This window comes from Aristolochia californica, unplaced genomic scaffold (genome assembly GCF_029961685.1).
Source record: "Aristolochia californica isolate CCGP_79_NKW_82.1479 unplaced genomic scaffold, dmAriCali1.0.hap1 SCAF_11, whole genome shotgun sequence".
NCBI classification, from domain to species: Eukaryota; Viridiplantae; Streptophyta; class Magnoliopsida; order Piperales; family Aristolochiaceae; genus Aristolochia; species Aristolochia californica.
The window spans coordinates 5,437,477-5,464,775 of record NW_027181782.1 but is presented as its reverse complement, the minus strand read 5'-3'; the positions used below and the strand labels follow the sequence as shown (position 1 = coordinate 5,464,775).

Genomic DNA, 27,299 nt, shown 5'->3' with positions numbered 1-27,299 from the left:
TCTGGGATCCTCCCCCCAGTGACTGCATGAAGCTGAATTTTGATGGTAGTGCTATTGGGTGCCCTGGTCCAGCAGGAGCAGGTGGTATATTCAGAGGTCACAATGGAAACCTCATTCTTTCTTATGCGGGTCCGATGGGCATTGCTGATTCTAATACTGCTGAAGTTAGTGCTCTGCTGTTCGGCCTCCAAATCTTCAGAGATTGTCTCCATGGCAAGTTAATCATTGAAGGCGACTCGAAGACGGTTATTAGTTGGTGTTCCAAAGACAACCTCCCCCCTTGGCGCCACTGGCCCATCACTGATAGTATTGCTGACATTGTATCTTCTTTGCATTGTAATTGGAATCTCATTCCTAGATCAGCCAACTCTCTGGCTGATAAATTGGCTAAATTTGGAACTTCCCAACAATCTCTCATCGTATGGGAAGGATTCCCTCCTTTGTAATTTGCTCTTTTGAGTTTTTGTCTTAATAAAAATCAGCATCATCTAAAAAAAAAAGTGTTAAATTGGGTCCAAGGCCCTATCCCAAAATGACTAGTCAACTTAGGAAACTCTTTACCAACTAATAAACTCAAGATCTTTGTACTCATTGATCTATATGGGACTATTCCTTAACACTCCCCCTCACATGTAGACCCTCTTTTGCGGCTCTACAAGTGGATAATTTAAGAGTAGGCAGCTTAAATGTAGGCCCTCTTTGGTGGCTCTACAAGTGGATAGTTTAGGTGTAGGCCCTCTTTTGTGGCTCTAAAGTAGATAGTTTAAGTGCAGACCCACATATGAGTACCCGCTCTGATACCATATTAAGTTGGGTCCAAGGCCCATCCCAAAATAACTAGCCAACTTAGGAAACCTCTTTACCAACTAATAAACTCAAGATCTTTGTACTCACTAATCTATGTGAGACTATTCCTAAACAGTCCCCCTAGACCATCTTTTGTGGCTCTACAAGTGGATAATTTAGGAGTAGGCAGTTTAGGTGTAGGCCCTCTTTTGTGGCTCTACAAGTGGATAGTTTTAGGTGTAGGCCCTCTTTTGTGGCTCTACAAGTAGATAGTTTTTAGGTGTAGGCCCACATATGAGTACCTGCTCTGATACTATGTTAAATTGGGTCCAAGGCCTTATCCTAAAATGACTAGTCAACTTAGGAAGCCTCTTTACCAACTAATAAACTCAAGATCTTTGTACTCACTGATCTATGTGAGACTATTCCTTAACACTCCCCCTCACTTGTAGACCATCTTTTGTGGCTCTACAAGTGGATAGTTTTAGGTGTAGGCCCTTTTTTTAGTGGCTGTACAAGTGGATAATTTAGGAGTAGGCAGTTTTTGTGTAGGCCCTCTTATGTGGCTCTACAAGTGGATAGTTTTAGGTGTAGGCCCTTTTCTGTGGCTCTACAAGTGGATAGTTTTAGGTGTAGGCCTCTTTTGTGGCTCTACAAGTAGATAGTTTTTAGATGTAGGCCCACACATGAGTACCTGCTCTGACACCATGTTAAGTTGGGTCCAAAGCCTATCCCAAAATGACTAGCTACCTTAGGAAGCCTTTTTCCCTACTAATAAACTCAAAATCTTTGTACTCACTAATCCATGTGGGACTATTCCTTAACAAAAAGTATTAAAATATTGTTGATAGGTTTTTATTTACCAATTAAAATCAATATTATCAATACTTTTACTTATAAATTTATTATAAATAAGCATACTATGGTTTAATATTTCTATGAATTTGAATTTAAGACAATATTTTTTCTTTTTTATATTAAATAATTATATTACAATAATTTGAGTTTTGAATGTTTTTGTACTATGACAAAAATTTCTCTCTTACTTCTCTTTCTTCTCTTTTCTCTCCAAATTCCATACTTTTTTGGGAGAAAGTCCATTAACTAAGAGAGAGTAAGTTTCTCTTCAAGAATATGTGTCGCCAAACACTGGAAAAGGACTTTCTCTCCCCCTTTCTTTTCTTTTCTTTTCTTTTTTGTAGTTTCCAAACATACCCTTTAATATCTAAAGTCTTGCCAAAATAAGTAAAATCACCAAAATAGAACTTTCTTAGGACTAAATATCCCAATTACAATTGAAGTCTAACTTAATTGAAAACCACTTGCTGGAATAGAATTACTGCAACTATCTTTGATAGAAACTTATTTGGAACTTGCCTAACTTGACTACTAATAAGAAAGACTTGCTAACAAAAGATTTTCCTTAATAAAACTAGCCTAATTAAGACTTGAGACAAACTAGGAGACTATGCTGACTTTCCCTGTATAGAAAATACCAAAATAGAGTAATTTTCTGAAGTAGTAACTTTCCAAAATAGAAACAACTGTAATTCTTCTTCTTCTTCTTCCTTGTTTTATATGTCTTCAAGTTTTCTGGATGACTTTCTTCTTCCACAAGTGAGTCATGCACTATATTCATTCCCTTTTCAAAAAAACTTGATCTCGAGTTCTTGGTTGCAGATTCATGCTCACTATGATATGGTGATAGATGTGTTTTAGTGAATGTATAATTTTTTCTATAACTCCATTTCAGCTTGCTGCCCATTGTGTTGGATGGTATAAACAAGACTAAAACCTATCTTTTCTTCATCAATTTCCTTCTCAAAGTTCGTGGAAAGAGGCATAGAATAGTTTTGAACTTTTCATAATCTTTTGTCCCCTAGTAGGCAATAGAGTGAGTTTCTCCCCTTTAATATTCAGAGAATAAGAGCTTCTCTTGCCATTATGTATTACCTCTTTTTCATACTGCCATAGCTTCCAAAGTAAAAAGGGTGCATCCATCCATGGCAACACATCTCACCATATGCTGTCCTTCTACTTGTCTCCATTGCCAAAAGTAACAAAACACTTTTTGAGACTTGTATCTTGCTAGAAGTGTTCAACCATGCAAGTTTGTTAGGTTGAAGATAAAACTTTGTTTTTAAATTTAGTTTGGTGGTATTGCACACTCACAAGATGCTTGCATGAGGGAAGATGAGTGGAAGATAGCGAAGAGAGCTAGGAGAGCATGTAAGAGAGGGAGATGAGAGTGAGGAAGAAGGCGGCAACATCAATGACGACAAGGAGGATGGTGGGAGCAGATTCCGACAGGGCAAAGTGAGATGGCAGGTGTTGGTGATGGAAAACCAAGTTCTTGAAGAGGAAGGTTGGCAAAAGAAGAGAGAGGAGGAAAAAAAATCTGATGGAGAAGAATCTTCTTCTACTTGAGTGGGGGAATTGCCACAACCATCCAGGAACTGCACACTTTATTGCATCCTGTGATTTGAGTTACAGTAAGAAATGAGAGCAAAAGAAAGTTCATTGATATCCCTATGGTGGCCTCAACGAGTTTCCTTTAGCATCTATGCAATACCCTTCAGGCTGAGGCAGTGGAATCAAAACCAGTGAACTTTGGACCACACAAATTATCTTCTATTTCTCCATCTTCCAATATAGGGACATTAGGAAAGCAAAATCATGCAGTATATGATACGATTATGGCTAGAATATACATTTCGGAGAACATCGAGATTGGCTTTGGCTGGTATGCATTTACAGACAACCTCAAGCTTCTTTGTTCAGACCCAGTAATTAGTTGTTGGATTAGAGGGGAAAAGGGAGATAAAATAGAGAAGAAGAAAGAAGAATTGGGAATAAGAAATAGGAGAATTAAGAAAAATAATTTAGAAGAGGAATCATAGAGAAGAAAGAAGAAGAAAGGGGAGGGAGAGAGGGACAGATCAGAAACATGGATTTTTTTAATTCATCTTCAAAGCTACTTTCAACATCCTGTTACAACCTATAAATAACTAAAATTGAAATTTAAAATTCAAAATAGACAAGATCACTATCTGATCAAATCCAATAAAATTAGGAAAGATAAAATAAAAATAAAATTTAAAATTTAAAATGGACAAGATCACTATCTAATCAAATCCAATAAAATCAAGAAAGATAAACTAAAAATAAAAAAAAATAAAAAAACTAACAAAATTAAAAAAATAAAAAAATTATAAAAATAATTTCAACCATAATTGGTGGATCCATTGGGCCCCGATGGGCATACCGGTGTCTCAACCAATTAGTTGATGTTGGACAAGGTGCGAATTTTTAACTGACGTATGCGATGCCAATTAGTTGTTGGATTAGAGGGGAAAAGAGATAAAATAGAGAAGAAGAATAGAGAAGAAAGTAGAAGACAGGGAAGAAGAAGAAGAAGAAAGGGGAGGGAGCTCGGGAGACTAGAAACAAGGATTTTATTAATTCATCTTCAAAACTACTTTCAACATCTTGTTATGGCCTATAAATAATTAAAATTGAAATTTAAAATTCTAAATAGATAAGATCACTATCTAATCAAATCCAAAATAGGAAAGATTAACTAAAATTAAAAAAAATTAAAATAGATAAGATCACTATTTGATCAAATCTAGTAAAATCAGGAAAGATAACCTAAAAATAAAATAAAATAAATTATAAAAATAATTTCAACCACAATTGGTGGGTCCACAAGAGCTCGCTGGGCATACTAGTATCCCCACCAGATCTAACTTGTAAGTGTTAGTCAGCAAAGAAAACCTTAAGAATACTCTTACCGGAGAAATTACATATTGTGAAATTGAAGAGATGTAAATTTCATCCTTGATAGGACCTTCACACTCTCTGAGAGAGAGAGAGAGAGAGAGAAAGAGAGAAATGAATAGGAGAAGAAGTTTATAAGAACTGCCATCAATGAAGGCAATCTTGTTAGGGGCGAAAGTTGACTCATAATCCATTTATTAAATCATTTAAGTGAGAATACATGGAAAGACCAGAATGCCCCTTGCCCCTTATGCAACATTTTTTTTTTGAGTGAAACTTAAATCAAAATAAATCAAAATAAATCAAAATAAATCAAAATAAAAGACTGTACCCACCTAAGACATAACTTAAATGAAGAGGGCATAATAACATAATTACATCAATAGGAAATGACCAAACTACCGTTATTTATCTAACTTTCTCACACATTGCTTCCTGTGCCAGCTGGGAGAGTCTTGTTAGGGATCCAACTTGACTCTCTTTATATTTCTCAATTAAATGAAATATTGGCACAGTGTCTGATGTACCCCTCTTGATTAACATATGCCTTATGACTCCAAATGCTGAAAAAATAGAATATAAACCTTTCTAACAAGCTTTTGATAAACCTATAGGGAACAAAAATACATGACTGTGTACGTGTAAAAGACCAAAATGCCCCTACACTATGCATTATTTAACAATTATGCTTAATTGATTATTAAATCAACTTTCCAGAAATAATATCCAGCTTGGTTACAAAATGGAGTAACTGTGATGTGATGTGGCAAAAGAAGTAACCTAATCCAAGCTTTTGTAACAATTTTGTTCCATGTACTATTCATTTTCCTTTGTGGTTGTTTTTTCTATACTTTCATCTTTATTTCAGTAGGTTATTTCTTCTCAGTTTTCAAATTGAAGTGGACAGCACATAATGTGTATTTTATTGCTTATAACCTTCAAGGATTTTCCCCTTTTTTAAGGGTCAAGCATTACTTTTTTCCTTTGTTCTTTTCAAATTTGAATTGGATATGACTTGCACTACTCTATGCTCCTACTTTCTCAGATCTTTGCTATAGAACATGGCGAAGCATATTCATTGTGGGAACAAATTGGTTGTGAGATGTCTATTTTGGGATCTGGGGGTTCAAGCCATGTTGATTGGTCAATGTAAGTTTCTACATTTATATATTGTAATTTGTACTATCTTAAAAAGAATGTTTCATGACTTGGAGCAGTTCTAGGGGTGATTGTTGTTTTAGTTCTATCAAATATTTGGTTCAATAAGTTAATATTTTTTGTTTGCTCCTGTTGATATTCCAGGTATCAGATTCTTTAATTTTGCTTTTCTTGTTTGTATTATTGCAGGTTTGAAGGTGTCATCCTGACCACCTTTGAAGCTGAAAAAGCCATTTCAAGGTTTGAGCTTGTTTTGACTAAACGTTTTACTTAAAAACTCTTTGTATGTAGGTTAAAAAAGACATTTATGGATTCAAGTAGAGTCCTAGGATATGGTTTGATAAGTTTAGGTAGGTCGTAATGTTCTTTGGTTTTTCTAGATGCTATTATGATGACTCACTATTTGTCGTGAAAAGATCATCTAGAGTTGTAGTGTTGATTGTGAATAAGATGATATTATTTTGTCAGGAAGCGATAGAAAAGGGATTGAAAACGTCAAGAAGCATCTGACTAAGATCTTTCAAACCAAAATTCTAGGTTCGCTCAAATATTTCCTTGGGATAGAAATTGTTGGGAGTAAGGCAGCAGTTGTCTTAACCTAAGGAAGTGTGCTATGTATATGCTACAAGAGTATGGTTTGTTAGGAGCTGAACCTGTAGAAACACCGATGGGGGTTAGATAATAATTTTTATGACTAGAGTAGTGATGAACGTAAAGATAAAACAATGTATCAAAGGTTGGTTTGGAAATTGATTTATGCTATTACACGTCCCTACATACTATTTGTTGTAAGTGTGGCGAACTAGTTTATGGAGTGTCCAAGTAAAGTTTATTTGGAAGTTGCTCAAAGAATCTTGATGTATTAAGGATCTCTTGGGAAAGGATTGGTTTTTCAGCCTCAGTGTCATTTGCATATGGAAGTCTGGTAAAAGCTGGAAGTCTACTATTAGGTATTATGTATTTGTCGGCAAAAATTCAATTATCTGGAAAATAAGAAGCAATATGTGGAGGCCTACTCAAGTGCAGAAGTGAGCAATAACTCACACAATAAGTGAGTTCATGTGGGTCAAATATATTTTGTAGGAGTTGAGCCTACTTGTTATAGAATCCACGACTATGTATTGTGATAACCAAACGGTTATTTTCATGCAAACAATCCAGTGTTCTATGAGTGAACTAACCAATAGAGGTTAACTACCACTTGATTCGAGATGCTTTGATGAAGAAAGGAGTTATTAACCCCTATTTTCGATCAGGTGACCATCTTGATGACATATGTACTAAAAGCCTTGGATAAGCATGAGTTTGGGATATTTTGTAACATCTTGGACTTCTAGCTATATATATATATATATAGCTCCAACTTGTGAGAGTGCTAAATATTGATTAGGGGTATTTTTGTTGTTTTACATGTTCTGTATGAGCCTATAGGAGTGACAAAGAGATTGAGTGATTCATGTCTATGGTCCAAATATATGTTGTTTTAATGTGTAATTAGTGAGATGGAGAACTTGGAGTCATGAGGGGCATTTATGTAAATGGACATTAAATCAGTTAATTGAGAAATAAAAAGAACAGGGCCCCCATTGAGTGCCATTCAACACACTCTCTTTCTTCTTTCTTCCTCTTATCTTTGCCTATTTTACATCTTTTCTCAATAAATGTTTTGGTGAAAATGCTGAAATTTATTAAAGCCCAAAGGAAAATAAGAGCATTGCAAAAGGGGCTCCCTTATAATGAGGATTGGAGGGAATCCCACCCCCCTCGTGGCTAAAGAGTAAGCTACACAATATGTTGACATATGAACATGACTCCAACTACAAACAACATTGAAAGATAACTCTTGAATCTAAAAAAAAAAGTGTTGCCAATGTCTCCAAGGAAGATTTTTTTTTTATACAGCACTAGGTCATGACATATTTGGAGTTCCCTTCAACATGGAGCTGCCTAGTAAACCCATCATGGAAGATCTTCAAACCATGGTGAAGGGCCCGCAACTCAGCTGAAGTGGAGTTGGATATGCCAAATGGGCCAGCATAGAAATCAAGCAAGCTGCCACTAAAATCCCTGAAAACACCACTGTTGAGATGGAGGAAGAAGCCATGGTGTGGCCAGACACCAAGGCCAAAGACTGTGCAAGTCCAGTGCACAACAACAACAGCAACGGCCAAGGCCAAGTGTAATGGCACGGCCCAGAGGGGTGCACGCATATGGCCAGCCTGGCCTCAGTTGCAGAGGAAGAAGACACACTTGAGTCGGCTAGACGGACGGCCATGCACCAAGGCGCGCAACGGCACAAGTAGCTGGCCAAGACAGAAATCATATTCGCAACAGATGTGCGCACGGCCCAGGCAAAAGGCGCATCTGCGTTTGAGGTTGCCGAGGGAGAAATGCGTGCGTGGCACAGAGGCAGCGCGCACAAGCAGCGGGAGGATGGAATGCACAAGGGGTTGCCGAAGGTAAGATGCGTGCGAGGGGCGGAAGCAGCACACGCGCGCACATGTCCGGGTAGCAGTGCGGCCGTCCGAGTTCTGCAGAACTATGATTATGGTTTCGTGACAAAATCTGGGAACTTCCCCTTTTCGAGTGGGACCCTTCGTGGGCCACTCAAATCCGACCCCTAAGGCATGGCCTAAGGGCTGAGTTGGCGGCCAAGTGTACGAAGACATATAAAGGTCCAAAAACGTAACTGAGTCAAAGAAGGAGATTTGATAAGGGAGGATCTTTGCTCTCATTGGATGGAAGCATGAGAGAAGGATCAAATCAAGGATGATAAGGGTGGAGCAAATCTAGGAGATTTGATAAGGGAGGATCCTTGCTCTCATTGGATGGAAGCATGAGAGAAAGGAGGGGATCGAAGCCTATAAATACCAAGGCATTCGACCCTTGTAGATTCATTCAGCATCTTAGATAGTTTGTAAAGCATAAACGTGAGGGAGAGTTTTTGTAGAGTGCTGGCCTTCCACCTTGGACGGCCACTCCTTGTAATCTTCTCTAGTATTAGTACAAGGTTACTTTCTCTCCCTATTCCATTGTCTTTCTACCTTTTCATTGCTCGTGCTTCACTTGAGAGGAAGGAGTTTGCAACGTTGATCTAAGGTGCGAGAGGCTGTACTACCTTTGACGAATTGAAGGTAGGCCATCACGGGAGTTGGAGTTCCGCTAGCCTAAGTGAGTTTAGGCTCATCTGACCTCGTGACAATTGTAGTCGAATGGTCTAGGGTTGCCACTAGAACTGTCAAAGTTAAGCTTAATACAATCACCTTTGGGTGGAGTCCACTCATGGACAATTTGCTTTAGTGAGAGAGATGAGCTGCATGGGACTAGTTGCTCCTAATTAAATAGCCCTTCACCGCCTTAAAGATATCCAAAGAGCAAAGTCAGGGAGTCAATTGAGATAATATTCTATCTGCTTCAGCTACCCAAGTTGTAGACTTTGTTTCCACTACCTCTTGTACTAGGTTCTGTGTTCTTAGATAAGCCAATTCTGCTGCTGATTCGTGTGCTAAATTGGGTCCCTCACTGCAATCTCTTGTTGTAAGGGGAGGCCCCCCTTGATGTTTTCTTTTGCTTTTATTCGTAATAAAATTATCACCGTTTCAAAAAAAAAGTTGTAGACTTTTGATTAAATCACCTCTGGTTGTGCTCTCCCCAAATTCCCCAAGGAATAAAAGCCAAGACGACTTTAAGCCTGGTGGAACCCTAAAGCGGAATAGCTTGCTAGAGGAAATACACATAAAGATCACATAAAGATCTAGCAGCGAAAATCCAAACAAGCTGAAAAAATAACTCCAAGTTTGCCAACCAAAGGAACAATGGAGGAGCAGATTGGGCCAGTGATTCCTCGGAATTTCCATGCTGAAGGTAGAGGCTACTCAGACAAAGTAGAGCCCTGTTGAGGAGTTTGTCTCTCGTAAGGATTTTCCCAAGGAGCTCTCCAAAGAAAGAATTGAATCTTTGAAGGGCAAGAGAGGGACAAGGCCGAGGTTGTAGCATATTATAGGAAGAACTTTATTCAAAAACATCATAGGAAGATGCCACAGAGGAGGAACCATCAGCCTGAGGGGCACCAGATCATCATATCTGGATTGCTTTGTTTGAGATAGATTCAGTCAAGGTTGGTAATTGAGCTGTAGATCTCCACTGCTTCAGCATCGTTAAACTCTCTTGTAGAAGAGGATGCTACTTGATACCCCAAAGTCTACCATCCACAATGTCACTAGACCAAAAAATCTTCGAGTCCTGAGCAAGGTTAAAGAGACAAGGATAAGAACTCAATGGTGAGTAGTTAATGCATAGATCAGGTTAGTAATCCAGTCGGCTCCCATCACCAGCCTGGTATTGAATGTGCTGATTGAAGAAATGGAAACTATGAAAGATATATCGCTAGATACTGGATAGCCAGGTTGAGGAACCCAGTGAGCATTTGTGTCTCCCATCTTCTTTGTGATGAAAGGAATCCAGGCTAAGCTGGGACAAGTAGCAAGTCTCCAGCACCATTTAGTTAGGAGAATAATATTAAAACTCCTAAGTCTCGGGATCCCCAAGCCAGGTCATGACCTAACTGTCCTCAGCTTCCTAGTCGTCATTCAAAGGGACAAGAGGGTCATCCCTAATGAATTTAGAATTCTTCTTAGCCTTCAAGTATAATTTGATTGATCATGACCAACTCAGATAGTTGTGACCATTCGGTCTCTTGGAGGTAATCATAATAGTATCCTTCCCCCTTCCCTTCCCTTGCCTTCCCTTCCCTTCTTAGCTGGCAAGAAGGAAGACCACCCCCAAAGTCAGCAATTAATGAGCCATCCACTCTGTAATGACCAAGTCATCACTTGCCTGAGTCGCACCCTGCAACTTGGCAACCTGCTCGCTGTCTCGGACTCCTCAACATCCTTTTCGGCCTCTGGTTCAAATTTGAATTCTAACCCCCTGAATTGCTCAAGCACTCCCTGCTTTCCCCTTGGCAAAGCTGCCACCAACCTTAGTCCCTTGTTAGGCCTGTTCCCCAACCTAGCTTCTCACGTGAAACTACACATTCCCCCTAGTATTTTGACTCATGCCCTTGATTTCCTGCTATCACCCCCTCTCCTAATGGATCCACCCCTCAGCTTTTTCAGACTAGAATTCAGAACCCATTACAATTCTGTCCCCCAACCTTATCTGAGCCTCAACCACCCCCATCTGGGTGTCATAACATACCTCCCTCACCAAATCATACCCAATTTTTGGAGATGGCCTCGTTGAGCATGCGATAGCTTCAACCGCATCAGACCCCCCCATGGACCTACCCCAACCACACCACACCTTACCTCAAAATACCTCTCCAGAATTGAATACCAGTAACTCCCCTCTTGACTGTTGAGATGACCAGCCCACCACTGTCTCCAATACACCCCCACCCCGACCAAGACCCAACATATCATTCTGATACTGAATCAACTTCTGTTGATGCTAACCACCACACTGCAAGGACCACCAAAATTACTCTGCCAGCTGTCTCCTCTCCCCTGTCTTAGCTACCTATCAGAGAAGACGAAGAGACCAAAGCAGGAACCTCCTTCATGGTGAATCCAACAACCCATCTCAATTCCAATTTGACCCTGCCCATGAGCGTCTCCAATTTCCTTTGCCAAATGAGCGATCGCATCGGCTAGTTACTGATCTTCAATCTGAACATCATCGATATGATGATGAGAGTTGGCAACAGATGATGAACCTTGCTAGAATCATGAGGATTGTCTACAATGGCTATGTGCTGGGCGATGACAAATATTTAAGAGTCCACAAACCGAGCCAGTAATAATCATTGTATCTTGGAGTTGTCACTCTGAGAAAATGTGCCACAATCTGCCGTTTTCTCTCTCTGTGCAAGTCTTCCTTTGTAATTCTACAAGAAGCTAAGTATCAAAACATGAATGACATGGTCGCCCGGGACCTATGGTGATGTTCTTCTCTTGAATGGCATGCTATTAATGCGATTGGGCACTCGGGTGGCCTGATAATCCCTTGGGACTCAGACTGCACTGACATGCTGGATTGCTGCACTAGTAGTTTCTCCTTTGGGCTGAAAATCTGTGATCGTGCTTTAGGGTGTCGTTGGTGTCTTGCTGGGGTATATAGGTCCACAAGGTACAAAGACGACCCGATTCTAGGATGAGCTCTTGGACCTCGTTCAAGGTTGGATTTTCCCTTGGTTGCTAGCCGGAGATTTCTATTGTATTCAGTTTTTTAATGAGAAGAACTCGCTAGCAATCAGAATTTCCTCCTCAATGAGGGGCTTTGCGGACTTCATTGGCAGCTGTGAGCTTAAGGCGATCTCCTTGTCTAGAAAGACGTTCACCTGGACGAATGGTCAAGAACAATCAATCGTATCCAAATTGGATCACGTCTGGGCTAGGACTGATGGTTGCAACTCTATGAAAATGTGATTGGGAGTGTTCTCAACCGAGTGGAGTCTGACCACTGGCCAATCCAACTTTCCACCTCATTTGGGAGGTGGGTCCTCCCCCATTCTGATTTGAAAACACTTGGCTAATGGAGAGGGATTTTGATACCCTTTTGGCTGATTGGTAATCAGGTTTTAACATTGACGGTAGAGCTGACTAGTTCCTCCCCCAGAAACTCAAGCTCTTAAAGGCCATGCTAAAGGCATGGTCTTCTAATCGTAGCTTATCTCTTTGTGCTAAGAAGGCCTCCCTCTTATCTCGAATTACTGATTTTGATATGACCGAGGAACAAAGGTACCTATTTCAAGCTGAATTCTTCTTCAGAATTGCTCTCCAATTTAATCTTCAATCTATTCTACACTGGGAAAGAGTGCAATGGAAGCAGTTGGCCCGGTTCAGGTGGGACATAGGATGCTTGATTCCTAGAAGGAGAGAATATGTGAGGATGTCTTTAGTATCATAACACTTAGGAGACCTAGCCTCTATAGGGCTTTTCCCTTTGGTTGACGAATGTCTAGGGCTGTGAGTCTATCATTAATAGTACTCAGTTGGTCCAAGATTTGTTCAAGGGTAGCATCTTTGTTGTCTATATTGGAAGATGACGCAAGTCCAGACATGATGTGACCACTATGCAAATGCATGTACTTATTAAATCCCAACAAGTGAAGCCCAAAACAATCACTATGCATGTTAAGGTTATTTACTTATGGTTTGTTTTGTGACTTAATCAACACTTCAAATCAACAAAGTGCAACAATCAAGTGCAAATACTACTAAGGTAAAGAAAAGAGTAAATCCCGAGCAATGAGGTATACTAAATTGATTGACCTAACTCACAAAGTTAACACCAAGGATTGAGTGGACACAAGTACCACAATCACACGAAAAAGTTTTTTTTTTTTATTAGCACGGATTTCGAGGTCAAGGTTGATACAAGTAGGTTATCAGGGAAGGAAACTAGGTATCAGCACAAAAAAAATTGAATGCATTATAAGACAAATATCATGACACCAAAAGCGGGAGAGAACGATGTAACTTAGTACGCTGGTTGGGGTTGACCGACGTGACAAATGTAACGTAGACGGGAAGCTGGAGCTGGATTTGGAGCGAACGATTTGGTTTTTTTCCCCAGTTTTCCGACTCATGCCACACATGCAAAAGTTGCATGTGTGCATGGGCTCTCTCTTTAGGGGGCCTAATTAATTAGAAACTCTGATTAATTGAAGCAGAGATGAAAGGCAGTTGATCAAAAAATTTTGTGGCTGATGTTTTAGCCAAGCAGGGAGCTTCCTTGCAATCTCTTGTTGTTAGGAGTTGGCTCCTCCTTTTTGGTTCTCATAATAAAATCACCTTTCATAAAAATAAAGAGCGGAAAGGCAGGAGCCGAGGGAAGAGAGGGAAATCACTGGTTGTGGATGGCTCTAGGTTCGGCAACGGTGGCAATGGGGAGGGTGCGATGACAACTGTTGAGCTTGATTGCTGAAGTCAAATAGGTGATTTCTAGCAAACATGCGGTTCGGCTCGAATGAGTGACGATGGCAGACTGTTGGTGGTAAGAGTCTGGCGGCGGCTGGGCTGCTCTACGATGGCCGTTGTTTGTGAATTTCGATTGACAAACTGGAAGATGTCAATGTAAGCTTTGGGTGATGGCAATGATGAACTGGTTGATGGAGAAGGGTCGACGGGAATAGGAATGTTAGAAAGAGGAAGGATGAAGCGGAACAACGCTAGCTGGGTGGTCTCGGTCAAAGAGGAAAAGATGCGGAGTTGATATCGGGAACTAAGTTTGTGTGCTGAACGAGTCTTCAACTCTGATACCAAACTGATGAACGCTGTCATCCTTTTGATTTAATGATTCCGTTGGTGGAATTGGGAAAGAAAGGAGGAGAAACAGAGAAGGAGAAGAGGAATTGAGAAGAAGAAAAGATAAGAATACTGAGGAAAAAGAGGAAGAACAGGAAGGGAGGAAACAGTAAGGAGAAATTTTCGATTTAATCATTCTTACAATCAATTAATGAAAGAGATGAAAATTCAAAATTCAAAACTAGATAAAATCAATAACTGCTAAATCTCCTAAAATTAGGGAAGACAAAAATAAAAAAATAAAAAAATAAAAAAATAAATGAAGAATCACTCAACTACAATGTGGTGGGTCTTGGGCCACCGATTATACACTCGGGTAATTGGTGGCATATTGGTGTCCCCACCAAGAAGAAGAACACAAAAGTTCAAATTTTTACAAACCAGTCAAGGCAGATTTTGGAAAATTCCTTTTCTATGAGGTTGCAGGTTTCAGTGGAAAGAATTGGAGAAGAATAGAGGCCTCCGACCAAGATCTACTGCTCTGATACCATGAAAAAACGTGAAATGTAGGGTTTTGGAGAGAGAGAGTGAAAGAGAGAAAAGAGGAGAGAAGCAAGAGCGCCGGAAAGGCTCTTTTTGGGGATCGAGCTCGACCACTAGTTTTTTATAATAGTTATGAGAATAAATTACACAAATGCCCCTTATCACTAAAAAACAGTTAAACCTTTATATTTCTGTACGTACTTGTTCAAATTGCATGAAAATAGGACTAGAGACCAATCTAAAACACAGAATAAGATTATTTTTTTTAAAGAAATGAGTTTAATACTAGAGAACCAGAGTTACCACGACAATTAAAGGAGACCTCCCTTTACAACAAGGGATTGGAGGGAGGCTCCTTTCTTTGCAAGAGTATCAGCTAAGTGTGATACATGGATCCAATTACAATGAAGGCCGAAAACTAAGTTTGAGATGTGGTGGCAGACTTGCCAATGGCGCCATGACAGGGACATGAAGAAAGAGCTCCAACTGATGACCACCTGAGAATCACCTTCAATGATGAGAGGACCGGTAAGGTGTTCCGGATTATGACTAGCCCATGGAAGAGAACAAGGAGTTCAGCTGAGGTGGAATCGGATATTCCCATCGGGCCAGCATATGAGAGAAGAATGTTGCCATCACTATCACGAAAAGTACCTCCAAATCCAGCTAATCCCGGGTCCCCACGAGCACTTCCATCAAAATTGAGTTTGATGGAGCCGAGTCAAGGTGGCTGCCAAGGAATGCAAGCAGGGGGGGCGATGGGGAGCAGCTAGATTAGCGATGCACTGGCAATTGGAGTGCAAGGAGATGCTTGCAAGATTGATGAATTCCTTTCGGGAGTGGAGCCAAGAGGAGATATGACCAACGATTGTCGTGGTGGTTTCATCTATGGTACGATAAGCCTGGTTGAACCGTCTGTTATTCCTCTCCTTCCATAAGGTCTGTGGTATATGAGCGAGGCATGCCGGGACCATAATCAGGCCCTGCTTGAGGAGATCAGGGTCCAAGAGAACAAGGCTTGCATCAAGCAAACTTTGAGGCAAACAGAATTGGAGGCCGACGAGTTGGAGGATGTTGGTCCATATACGCCAGGGGAAGTGGCAGTGCAAGAGAAGATGGGGAGTTGTCTCCTCACACTGATTGCAGAAGGGATACAAACTGCAAGGACTAGATTATCTGCTGTCAAAATTTTGTTTAAAAGGGCACACCAGAAGAAGAACTTAAAACACAGAATAAGTTAACATACCTGCTGGACTTTATAGTGAGTGCAAATTAATGATATTACCCTTCAATAGATTTTCTAACACTGGTGTATAATAATTTATGTGTTTATCTTCTCCAGCCTTATGCAGGAACCGTTTTTTTCTATACTCTTCAATTAATCCTGAAATTCTATACAAGACTGGCTTATTATAATTTATGAGTTTATCTTGCGCAGCCTTATGCAGGAACCATTTTCTTCTATACCTGTCATTTGGACTGTTTTGGAAGATACTCTTGGAAAGCGCCTTCCACGATATGCAGAGCTGGGCTGGCAAAGGCTTATTGATGAGTGGAGAAGTGCTTTTCGCAGGGCAAATGTTGTGGTGTTTCCGGATTTTTCCCTACCTGTATATATCCTCATAAAACTTTGTGTCTACTCTTTGGGGAACCTATTTCAGTTATCTTTCTAAAAGAACATTATTTGCGTCACAGTTTCCATTTGGTCCTTCATTGATTAGAGCCTATTTTATGTGACAGATGTTGTACAGCGTGCTTGATACTGGAAATTTTTTTGTGATTTCTGGTACCCCGGCAGATGTGTGGGCAGCAGATAGATTTGTCAGGTTCCACTCAAAGTATCAAATTCGGATGGATTATGGGTTCCTTGATGATGATCTGATTATTCTTGTTGTTGGGAGCTCTTTGTTTTACAATGAACTGCCATGGGACTATGCAGTGGCTATGCACACCATTGGTCATCTTCTTATGAAACATAATAGAGCACAAGATCACCAGGGAGGTTCTTTTAAGTTTGTTTTCTTATTTGGAAACTCAACGGATGTTTATAATGACTCATTGCAGGTATATTTTCTTTGCTTTGATGTTGTAATTTATGTTCTGTGCATCCTCAATTTTGGTTAGCTAACCATTTTAGTTTTTTGTTTCATTACTTATCTTCCCCTCTCCGCATCTCATTCTGGGGTTCATATTCTCTCTTTCATATCACTATAAAATCATCTTTTTAAACAAGAAGTCATCTGTGCCCCTATGAGTGTTCTTCCAGTTGCTACAAGTTGCATGTACTTATGCATATTATCTTAGTGCATAGATGACTAGGGATGGGATTGGGAGGTCTGTTTTCTGAAAGCCCAACCCCTTTCTACCTCCCCTGAAACCCTATCCTGCCCAACTCCTTTGATAAGGTTGGATTTCCAGCTCTTGCCTCACACATCTCTGTTTCGATCTGCCCCTTCCTTTTTTTTTTGAAATGGGCCTCCAAATTTTCAAGGAACATCTCCATGGCAAGTTTAAATCATTGAAGGAGACTCGAAGATTGTCATCAGTTGGTGTTCCAAAGACAACTCCCCCCCTTGGCGCCACTAGCCCATCACAGATTGTATTGCTGAGATTGTATTTTCTATCCATTGTAATTGGAATCTCATTCCTAGATCGGCCAACTCTTTGGCTGATAAATTGGCAAAATTCGGAACTTCCCAGCAATCTCTTATTGTTTGGGAAGGCTTCCTTCCTTTGTAATTTGAAACTTCAGCAGTATTAGCATCAGCAATGCCCACCGATCCAGCATATGATAGAATAGGTTCTCCATTGTGACCTCTGAAAACATCGCCTGCTCCAGTCGGCCCAGGACAACCACTAGTACTACCATCAAAATTGAGTTTTATGCAGTTGCAAGGGGGAGGATCCATGATGGCCATAATCGGAGTCCTACAGGGGCCACTCATATGGGCGATCAAGCTCCAATTTTCCTAAAGGGAAACACCCGATAGAGCGGCAAATTCCTTCCTTGTATGAAGTCAGCTTGAGATGAGGCCAACGACATGTGAAACCGTGTTGTTTGGGGTGCAAACTTTGGAGTTGAATCTTTGGTTATTTCGCTCAAGCCAAATGCACCATGGAACATGTGCAAGACAGGCCGAAAGTATTAACTTGTCCAGCCAAGGAAGGCGAATCCCTCTAACCATCTCAAAGGTGCCAAATAGGTCCTGATGTAGCCCCATTTGGAGCCAATCTTTTGAAAAATCTTCATCCAGATTTGCCAAGAAAATCCACAGTGTAAGAGGATATGCTGGACTGTTTCATTGCACTCACCACAAAGGGGACAAGAAAGATCAGGGGCTGTGAAACCTCTTCTATGAAGGTTATTAGATGTAAGGATCTGTTCTCTGATGGCCGACCACACAAAAAATTCGATTTTGCTTGGCGTCAAGAGTTTCCAAGCTAGATTTGACTTGTGCTCATGTATAATGTTGTCTAATTTTTTGATATGAGATTAAGCAGAGGCAACCGTGTATCGGCCATTAATGCTGAGCTGCCAAGTTAGCTTATCAACCGAATGTTGCCGGATAATAGTACTGCTGAGTTTGGTAAGGAGAGAGAAAAAAGCCGAAGATTCCTCATCATTTAGTCCCCAACGGAATGGGAGACTTCACGACTGATTCTTTCAAGAATCAGCCACTGAGCAAGAGAGGTCGCTAGCCACCCTATACAGTCCCCGAAAGTCCTTCGAGAGGGAGTGGGGCCACACCGTTCATCCGACCAGAAGAGTAGGGTCCTTCCATTGCCTGTGTGAAATAAGGTAGCATATCTGAATACTGGGAGGAGCTTATAAATTGATTTCCATATCGGGGATAGGAAGCGAGCGGCACCATCCTCTATCCACTAGGCACCTGAAAATTGAAGGTAGAATTTGACCATATTCCTCCAAAGACTGTTTTGCTTAGTGTTGAAGTTCCAAATCCATTTCAGCATAAGAGCTTTGTTTATTTTCCTCGTAGGCCGGATGCCTAATCCTTCCCTATTATGAGGCAAGCAAATATCCTTCCACTAACCAAGTGGTATCTGAAGGTGTCTTCTGATCCTCTCCAGAGAAATCATCGACGAATGATGTCAATTTTGGAGCAAACGGAGGCCAGACAGTGCATAAATGATAGCAGATAATTTAGCAGTCGTGCTAGACAACATTTGAGGAGAGTGAGGCGCCTCGCTGTAGATAAGAGCTTACCCCTCCATGTGGCTAACCTCTTTTAAAATTTCTCAATGAAAGGGGACCAGAGTGACGCCGAAGGTTGAAAGTCAAAAAGTGAGAGCCCAAGATTTGTAGCTAGCAGATTTCCCACAGAGCATCCCAAGTATTCCGCCATCTCCCGAAGCTCAGTTAGATCGATGTGGTAGCCAAGAAAAACGGTTTTTCCCCAGTTTATGTTTTGACCATAAGCCAATTCAAGTAATCCCAAAACAACACAGAGTTTTATGATTTGATCCATAGTACCAACCCCGAAGCAAATAGTATCATCTGCAAACTGGAGAATTGGAATATCGAAGGCTGTGCAATCTGTCGTGAGGAGGAGCCATCCTATGTTCTTTGCCGAGTAGATCAAAGAGGATAGATATTCTGCTTCCTCATTGAAGAGCAAGGGGGAAAGGGGGTCTCCTTGTCTGATTCCCTTGGTTCCCTTAAAATAACCACAAACTGTTCCATTGAGAAGGACGGAGTAAGTTGCAAAGGAGATGCATTTTTGGATCTAGAAGCGTCATTTTTCTCTGAACCCCATCTTCCCCAAGAAGGTGTCTAGAAACTTCCAATTAACTCTGTCAAATGCTTTTTCGAAGTCAAGCTTGAGGATGAATTTGGGGAGCTTGAGAGAACCTTGAAGTGGTGGATAAGTTCGTGACATGCCATGGCCGAATTAAGAATGTTCCTCCCCTTAATAAAATCACTTTGGCCATGGTGAAAGACAACAGGGAGGACCGCCCTGAGGCGATTAGCAAGGAGGCGCCCAATCATCTTATATGCACTAGTGGTGAGACTGATTGGCCGGAAGTTGGATGGGAGCTCTGCTCCATCTTTTTTAGGGATGAGGGCAATGAACGAGGCTCCAATGCTCCTATATCTGATGCCATGCTGATAAAAGGAGCGGGCCATGCTGGAAATGTCGTCTTTTATGAAGGGCAAGCAACGGCAATAAAATTCCCCTTTAAACCTGTCCGGGCCTGGAGCGTGATCCAAAGGAAGACCAAGGGCTGCAATTTCAATTTTCTGGCTAGAGAAGGGGAGCTCGATGAGGCTTGTTGCAGCTGATGGAATAACCTAGAGGTCAACCCTTTGGAAGAAAGGGCGGACTGGCTGGTGATCAGAGTATAAATCTGCAAAAAAATTCACTAGTGAGTCAGATATAAGGGTTCGATCCAAGATGGTCTCACCATTGACACTAAGCATGGTGATGCGGTTGGCCCTTCTTCGAGCAGAGGTGACTGCATGGAAGAATTTATTGTTAACATCCCCATCGGAGAGCCATTTGAATCTTGCACATTGCTTCCAGTGCACTAGTTCGCTATGGGCGAAGGGCTGCAATTGCCCTTGAAGGGCATACCTTTGAGAGACTTCCGGAGAAGAGAGACCTCTAGACACCTCCTTGAGCCAAGAGTGGCTATCTAAGCAAGGGCATTGGCTCTCACGACCGAGGAAGAGGTCTTCTTCTCGGAGGCCCAGGACCACAACAACGACTTCAACATCTTTAGCTTGATTGGGAAGGTCCACCCGCTCGGGCCAGCAATGGTCATATTCTCCTAGAAGGATTGAAGAGAGAGATCAAAAGAGACCTCATGGAAAGAGAAGCTCCTAAGAGTGTTGGACATGCTTACCTTCATCAACTTGACTGTTACTGGGCTCCCTTACCACCTACTCTTCCTATTGTGTCATCCAATGAGAGTGATTGTGAAGATAAAGGCGATGCAGAGAAACTTTCTATGGTATGGGAACTTTGACATGTTTAAGTTCTGTTAAGTTAATCCGGAGGAAGTCCTACAATGGATGGTGGTGGAATTAGAGTCTTCAACCTCTCAATAGAGCTTTCTTGGCTAAATGTCGTAGATGGTTTTGTGGAACATAGTTCTCTTAGGAAGAAGATAATTTGTGCAAAGTACCACATTCTACCATGTTAGTTGTTATATTAAGTTAATTTAGTTATCAGTATTTTCTAGGAAACTGTTTTCTAGTAGATATTAGATCTCTAGGGTTTAAATGTTAAAGGCACATGATTGTAATTCTGAATGTTGTTTAAGTTATAAATAAAGGATAGTGGTCTGAAACCCTAATTCTGTCCACCACTTTTCTCCTACAAGATTCCTCATGGTATCAAAATGGGTTCGTTAGGTTCTATGAGTTTGACCTTGCCAACTCTCAAAGATGATGTTTACTTTTCTTCTTCATTTTTTTTTCTCTCTGTTTCGTCTTTGTGCTCGTCTTGATCAAAATCAGAATCCATCCAAGTGTCCTTCTAGTGCTTATCCAATTGTTTGTCGAAACTATTACTTGTGTTATTTTCTTCTTAAGCGAGCAACCACCTATGTTTTCTTGCAATACCTCCATCTGGCCTCTAGAAACCAAAAAATGGGCTCGAGTTTGTGAACCAAAAGTTCTCTTCATTTTGTGCATAACATGGTTATCAAACTTCATAGTATTGACAATCCCCCGCCACACACACACAAAGCAAAATGGGGTTATAGAATGGATGAACAAGCATTTTCTTGATGTGGCTTTTACTTTATTATTTCAGATGCATGTTCCCAAATCTTTTTAGGGGGATGCTATCTTGAAATCATTTTTTTATTTTGGTTATGTTATCATTAGTGCTTTTGGTGGTGTGTGTGTGTGTGTTGGGAGGGGGAGGGGTGGTACGCATTGTACACTGTGCGTGTGTTGAAGCCTCATTGTGAATTGTTTTATTTATGTCCAAGGGTTTTTGGTTTAGTATTCTTTTGCATTCTTTTGGTGTATCGATGGATAAATTGTCTCCAAGTCAGTAAAATGTGTTTTCCTTAGTTATTATTGACACTATGAAAGGTAAAAGTGTTAAGACCCTAAAAATAGAGAGATGTACATTTTTGCTAACGTAACCTTCTTTGGGTGTGCCCGTTATTTCTTCATCATTAGACTCTAATCCTATGGTTGAGACATGTCCAGATAATATACATTTGCCTAGTCATCTGTTGGATGAACCAAGTGTAGATACACAATATGCTTGAGAAACCTCTACATGTTTATTAGCACAGGAAAGGAGCATTTGGCACAAAGCAATTAACCTCAACACCAGCAAAAGCACAGTTACACGAACTCCCTATTCTACCTTCCCATTTGCTTTCTTGTTTGAGGTCATTGATGTTAGTGACTTGGACTTGCCTATAGCTCTACGGATAGGCACTTGATCATGTACTCAACACCTATCTCTCGGTCTCTGTGTGTGTGTATCCTGTTGGAAGATATGATGTAATTAGAGTGTCATTGATGTAATTAGTTTATGTTTTTTGTCTCTTCTTCCACTGCTTTATTGTGTCCTAAAGTAGGACTATTTTTCCACCATTGAAATTGAGCGGAGTGTGTTTCAAACTATGACCGTTTTAACTGGTGTATGGAGCTTGTCGTATGGTTAGGAGTGATTTTTCTTCTCTCACCATTATATTGTGCAAGTTGGGTCTCTTGGTGAAGAACAAAGAGATCCCAGCTTGAGGGGGAGAAGTAGTAGAAGAAGAGACAAAAAACATAAACTAATTACATCAATGACACTCCAATTACATCATATCTTCCAACATTTCCTATGATTTTCTATCTTCTACATTCAAATTCTTTACTATGTCATTCTCGTGTTCTTCCATCCCTAAAATTGTGTAGGATGCTTTGAATTTACCGGAACGAAACATGCTACGAATAAGGAAATGGAGGCCTTGATTACTAGAGCAACTTGGACACTGTATGATCCACCTGGGGGGCTGCTATAGTTGGTTGTAGATAGGCATATACAATGAAGTATCATACTAACAACACGAAAAGGGTTTATTCTATGCAGGGCCGGTGGGTATCGCTGATTCAAATATTGCTGAAGTGAGTGCTCTTCTGTTCGGCCTCCAAATCTTTAAAGAGTGGCTCCATGGAAGCTGATTATTGAAGGCGATTCAAAGACTGTTATCAGCTGGTGTTCAAAAGAAAGCTCCCTTCCTTGGCGCCACTGGCCAATCATTGATTGTATTGCTGACATTGTGTCATCCGTTTATTGTAATTGGAACCTCGTTCCTAGATCAACCAGTTCTTTGGTTGATAAATTGGCAAAATTTGGAACCTCCCAACAATCTTTCATTGTTTGGGAAGGCTTCCCCTCGTGTAATCAGCTCGTTTGAGCTCTCATGATAAAATTCAGCATCATTTAAAAAAAAAAAAACAACACAACAAGGTACAAAGTAAGTTTGGTGGTGAAAGGGTTTAGATGTATGGGGTAGATGGATTTTGATACATTTTCCCAGTACCCAAACTTAGCAAAGCTCTTTCTTTAGCTATTTATGAATAATATGTTCAAGAGCATGGAAAATGATGACACTGTGCGGAGTCTCTCAGGAAAAAACTCTGAGCGGACCTACTCTTTAGTCGCCCTCCCGCCTCCGCACCTCTGCCTCCCCCTCGGACAAGACAAGATGGCGAGCTCAGCGTTGATCGAGTCTTCACTCAGCGGCAGCAGCAGGATGGAAGACTCCAGCAGACCAGACACTTGGAGGACAACGACGACGAGTGGCAAACTATCATCGGTAGATCCACCAGAAGAAGACTTCGGCAAACCTTTGCTGGAAACCCATCCACTTTCTCCTTCCGTTACGGGAAGACTACTACCACCATCTAGCAAACTCAAGAATGCTTAGGTCAAGCAATTTGTATTTTGTCCAAGATGGGAAGTAGAAGGTCCTTCATCTCCATCCCAACTAAGGCAGGATACTCCTTCATCATGGTCTTCGACAAAATTATCTCTCGAAGCATTGGACGAAACTTCGTCAGGGAGCTCTGGACGGGTGAGTTCTTCTTCTTCCTTGCCACCCAACTCCACCATGGACATCTAGAATGTAGAATTACTCGGTGTCGCTGAGGTGCGATTATGGGCATTCTGGTCATCCCTCAGCTCACCAACACGAACCTCGGATGGGATGCTTTCTGCAACTGCCTCCTTCAGCTAATACCGGAAATCCCAAACTCCCAATGGACCCACCATTCCTTTCCAGAACCTCCAGTCAACCAACCCTCGTTTCAAAACCATCACCCTCCACTTTCACTAGAATCCTCCCCCAGCCAACTGCCACCCCTCCCCGTGCATTGAACACAACCCCAATTTCATCTCCCTCAAACCTTCCAGCTCATGCCTTCTCCGACAGAACGAAGCGCCTGGCGACGGCTGCTTTGGCTCTAGTCTGCTCACCCTGCTCCTCTGAGTACTCCATCAGACTTTGGGTCACCACTCAGCAGCCTCTAGACTACATCCCCCTTATCTCCCATATCTCTGACCAGCTTTGGTTCTCACCTTTCAAATCCGCAGAAGATAGAACCTTGGCTAAGGAGGCTACCATTCACCCAAATTCTCCAGTGGAAAAGCTCTTGGATTGGTCCCCCACCCTTGCTAATGCCCCCTTGGGCCAATGGATCACTACTCGAGGGGTCCTATCGGAGCTCTAGTGTTGGCACACTATGGAATGCATTGCCAAAAATATTGGCACCTTGCTGTGCATCGACAATGACAGAGCATCTCTGGCAGATCTCTCACAAGCTAAGTTCTTCATCCTCCCCGCCCAATTGCCTCCCGTCTCTTGTCTCCCATTTCCTTAAACTCTCCTCTGGCTCGACTTACTACTAGCTCCATCTCACCTTCGGTGACATGGAGGCCTCTCCTCCCCTCAGCGCAAACTCGCAAGGTAGTCAACTCAGCCACCACCTTTCTCCCTTCAACTCGCCCTGAATTTTCGTCGAGTCAACTCAGCTCCATGTTTCCCACTCCCATTCAAAATTCGAACCACCCCCACCTACCCCCCCTGATATCCAATTTGACGGTCAGCCAACTTTTTAGACGCCCTTTACACCACACCCTCTCACAGCACCTGTGTCGCTGACGCTGTCCCATTGCCAGATCCTGCTCCCTCGTTGCTACAAACGAAAAGTGACCCATGGACTAACTATCTGTCAGCTCCTTTCAGACAGCCTCAAAAATCACTCGCCTGGTCATCTGAATTCTTCTATCCCTTTGACCTTCACTGCAGAATCTTGCCCACAACAGTCTCCTACACTTGACTCTACCTTCACGAAGAGCCATTTCACGACCAGCCCACCCTTTTCGAACTGGCCTATGCCCAACACCTGGCAACTGCCGACCACCCAACATTTACCCCCTTTATCTACCATTCTCCCTTGATCTCAAACCATTTCCACTAAGATTTCTATATCTAGCTTCGCTCCTCATTTTCTTAGCCCCCCTCCTCCCCTAACTCTAGCTTGTATTGCCACCAGTTCCACTCCTCTAAACACTTATAGACGAAGAGGGAAAACCCACCAGCATTGTCCTACCTCAGGTGAACCCAGTGTCCTTCTCCCTCCAACTACCTATCTGAGAGACCTAGTCATAGGAAATCTTATCCTCCCCCCTCAAGGCGAGCGCTCTTGAAAATTTGTGGAGGCACTGCAATCTGAGAAGCACAAATATTGTGTTGACAAATGGGAACAAATGTTGGAGCTTGCAACAAGATTTGGTGCAGTTTACTCGGGCCTTCTGCTTGGAACTGATGAGGTTGCCAAAATCCCCAAATCGCCCCCCAATGATCATTTTATCTTGGAACACTCGTGGTCTCTGTGCACGTTCTAAGCGTTCTATCATTCGAAAAATTCTGGCTACGTGCAATCCCTCTATTGCCATCTTTCAAGAAATTAAAGCTTAGTCCCTTGACAATGTTGTTGTTTGCGAGCTCTGGTATTCCTCAAACTTTGAATGGTCTGCTGTTGATGCTACATGTTATGCGGGCGGCTTACTTATCATCTAGAATCCAAACCACATCGAGGTTCTCCAATCTATGCCGGCTACATATTCCATTGGAGTTAGGTTGAGAGATCGATAGTTGGGGCATTGTTGTGCCATTATTGGAGTTTATGGGCCTACAAAATATTGGGACCGTATCAATTTCTGGGACGGGTTGTTGAATCTTCTACAACTATGGGACCTGCCTTGGATCCTAACGGGAGACTTCAATGTAACTCGCTATTGCCATGAAAAATCCCATCTACCAGTAGAATCACCTCCACAATGAGAGCCTTCATCTCATTGGCAACCTTGAGTTGATGGAGATCCCCCTCTCGGGGAAGACGTTCACTTGGACCAATGGGCAGTTGCCTCCCATCCTTTCTAAAATAGACCGGTCCCTTGCAAATTCTAGCAGGCTCCAACTCTATAACAACACTTCTAGCAAGGTGCTCAATAGGGTCTCCTCTGACCACTGGCCAATCCTCATCAATACAAATTTCCAGCCTTGGGGAGGATCTCCCTTCCGTTTTGAGAAAATTTGGTTCCGGGATTCTGATTTCGATCCTAACTTCAAAAATTGGTGGCTCTCCCTCCCTGCTAACCCCAATCCTGGTTGGAATTTTCTGCTCAAGTTGAAGTTACTTAAAGCCCATATAAAGTCCTGGTCTTCCGAGTACCACTCTGTTGCTGCGAGTTTGAAGAACTGCCTCCTTAGTTGAATCTCCGCTCTTGACCAGCTCAAGGAACAAATACCTCTACACCGAGGATCGGTTTGATAGGCCAATTTTTCAGAACCTTCAATACCAGCACATCAACTCCAACTAGGCCAATTTTTTGGAGCTCCCTTTCTCCCATGATGAGATTGACGTTGCTGTCCTTGGGCTGCTAACCGATCGCGCGGGCCTGATGGCTTCAATGGGGAAAGGTGTTAGTAATGGAGGCCATATCTGAGGTAACTTTGTTGCCAATGGACAAAGACGGGCCGAGGCGATGGTACGAAAGAATTTTGTATTGGCATCTCCCTCGGCCAGCCACTTAAATCAGGCCTATTGCTTCCATTGCACTCCCTCAGTGTGGAGAATAGATTGAAATTTATTTTGAAGAGAAACAAGATGAGAGAATTCGGTATATGAAAGGCATTTTTGCTCCTCAATCAAGTCAAGGCCAGCAATCTGAGACTGTAGAGAGGACTTATGGGCAGTGACTGAGAGGCGACATTCCAAGGACCAGGACTTTAGTTTATACTTGAGCTACTTTAACTTGCGCCGGAAGATCCAACCTTCATAGTTAGAGCCGCTAATAGTCGTCCACCATGAGTTAATCCGGTCAGCAAATTGCTTATTTAGTAACCAAGAGTTGTCAAACCACAAGGGAGCTGGGCCCCACTTGTCAAATTTGGTGTCAATCTGGATGGGCCAATGATCACAGCTCGCACGGTTCAGAATTGAACCACATACATTCTCATGAAGTCTCAGCCAATCACTAGTGGCAAAGAAACGGTCAAGCTTGGATAGGATGGGTGGCCTCTGCCCATTAGACCAAGTAAAGGTCTTGTCAGAGAGGCAAATCTCCTCCAATTCAAAATTTACAATGAAATCAGTAAAGCAGGGCATAGTGGAAGATATTCTGGTTGCTGAGGGGATTTATCACTGCAGACTCTGGTTGCATTGAAATCCCCAGCAAGGAGCCAAAGGATGGGCCAGCGAGGGAGAAGATCAGAAAGTTTTTCCCAACAAGAGTGGCG

The 27,299-nt window shown here is 41.8% G+C and overlaps 1 protein-coding gene across 1 annotated transcript in view; it reads left to right on the top strand.

Moving 5' to 3' along the window:
- LOC137944366 (uncharacterized) overlaps positions 1–27,299 on the top strand; it is a 72,905-nt gene that overhangs the window by 21,240 nt on the left and 24,366 nt on the right. Inside the window, exons 3-6 of the mRNA XM_068790027.1 lie at positions 5,612–5,715; positions 5,914–5,964; positions 15,955–16,126; positions 16,257–16,580. Of these exons, the coding sequence (XP_068646128.1) occupies positions 5,612–5,715; positions 5,914–5,964; positions 15,955–16,126; positions 16,257–16,580 (651 nt within the window). The remainder of the gene's footprint in view (positions 1–5,611; positions 5,716–5,913; positions 5,965–15,954; positions 16,127–16,256; positions 16,581–27,299) is intronic.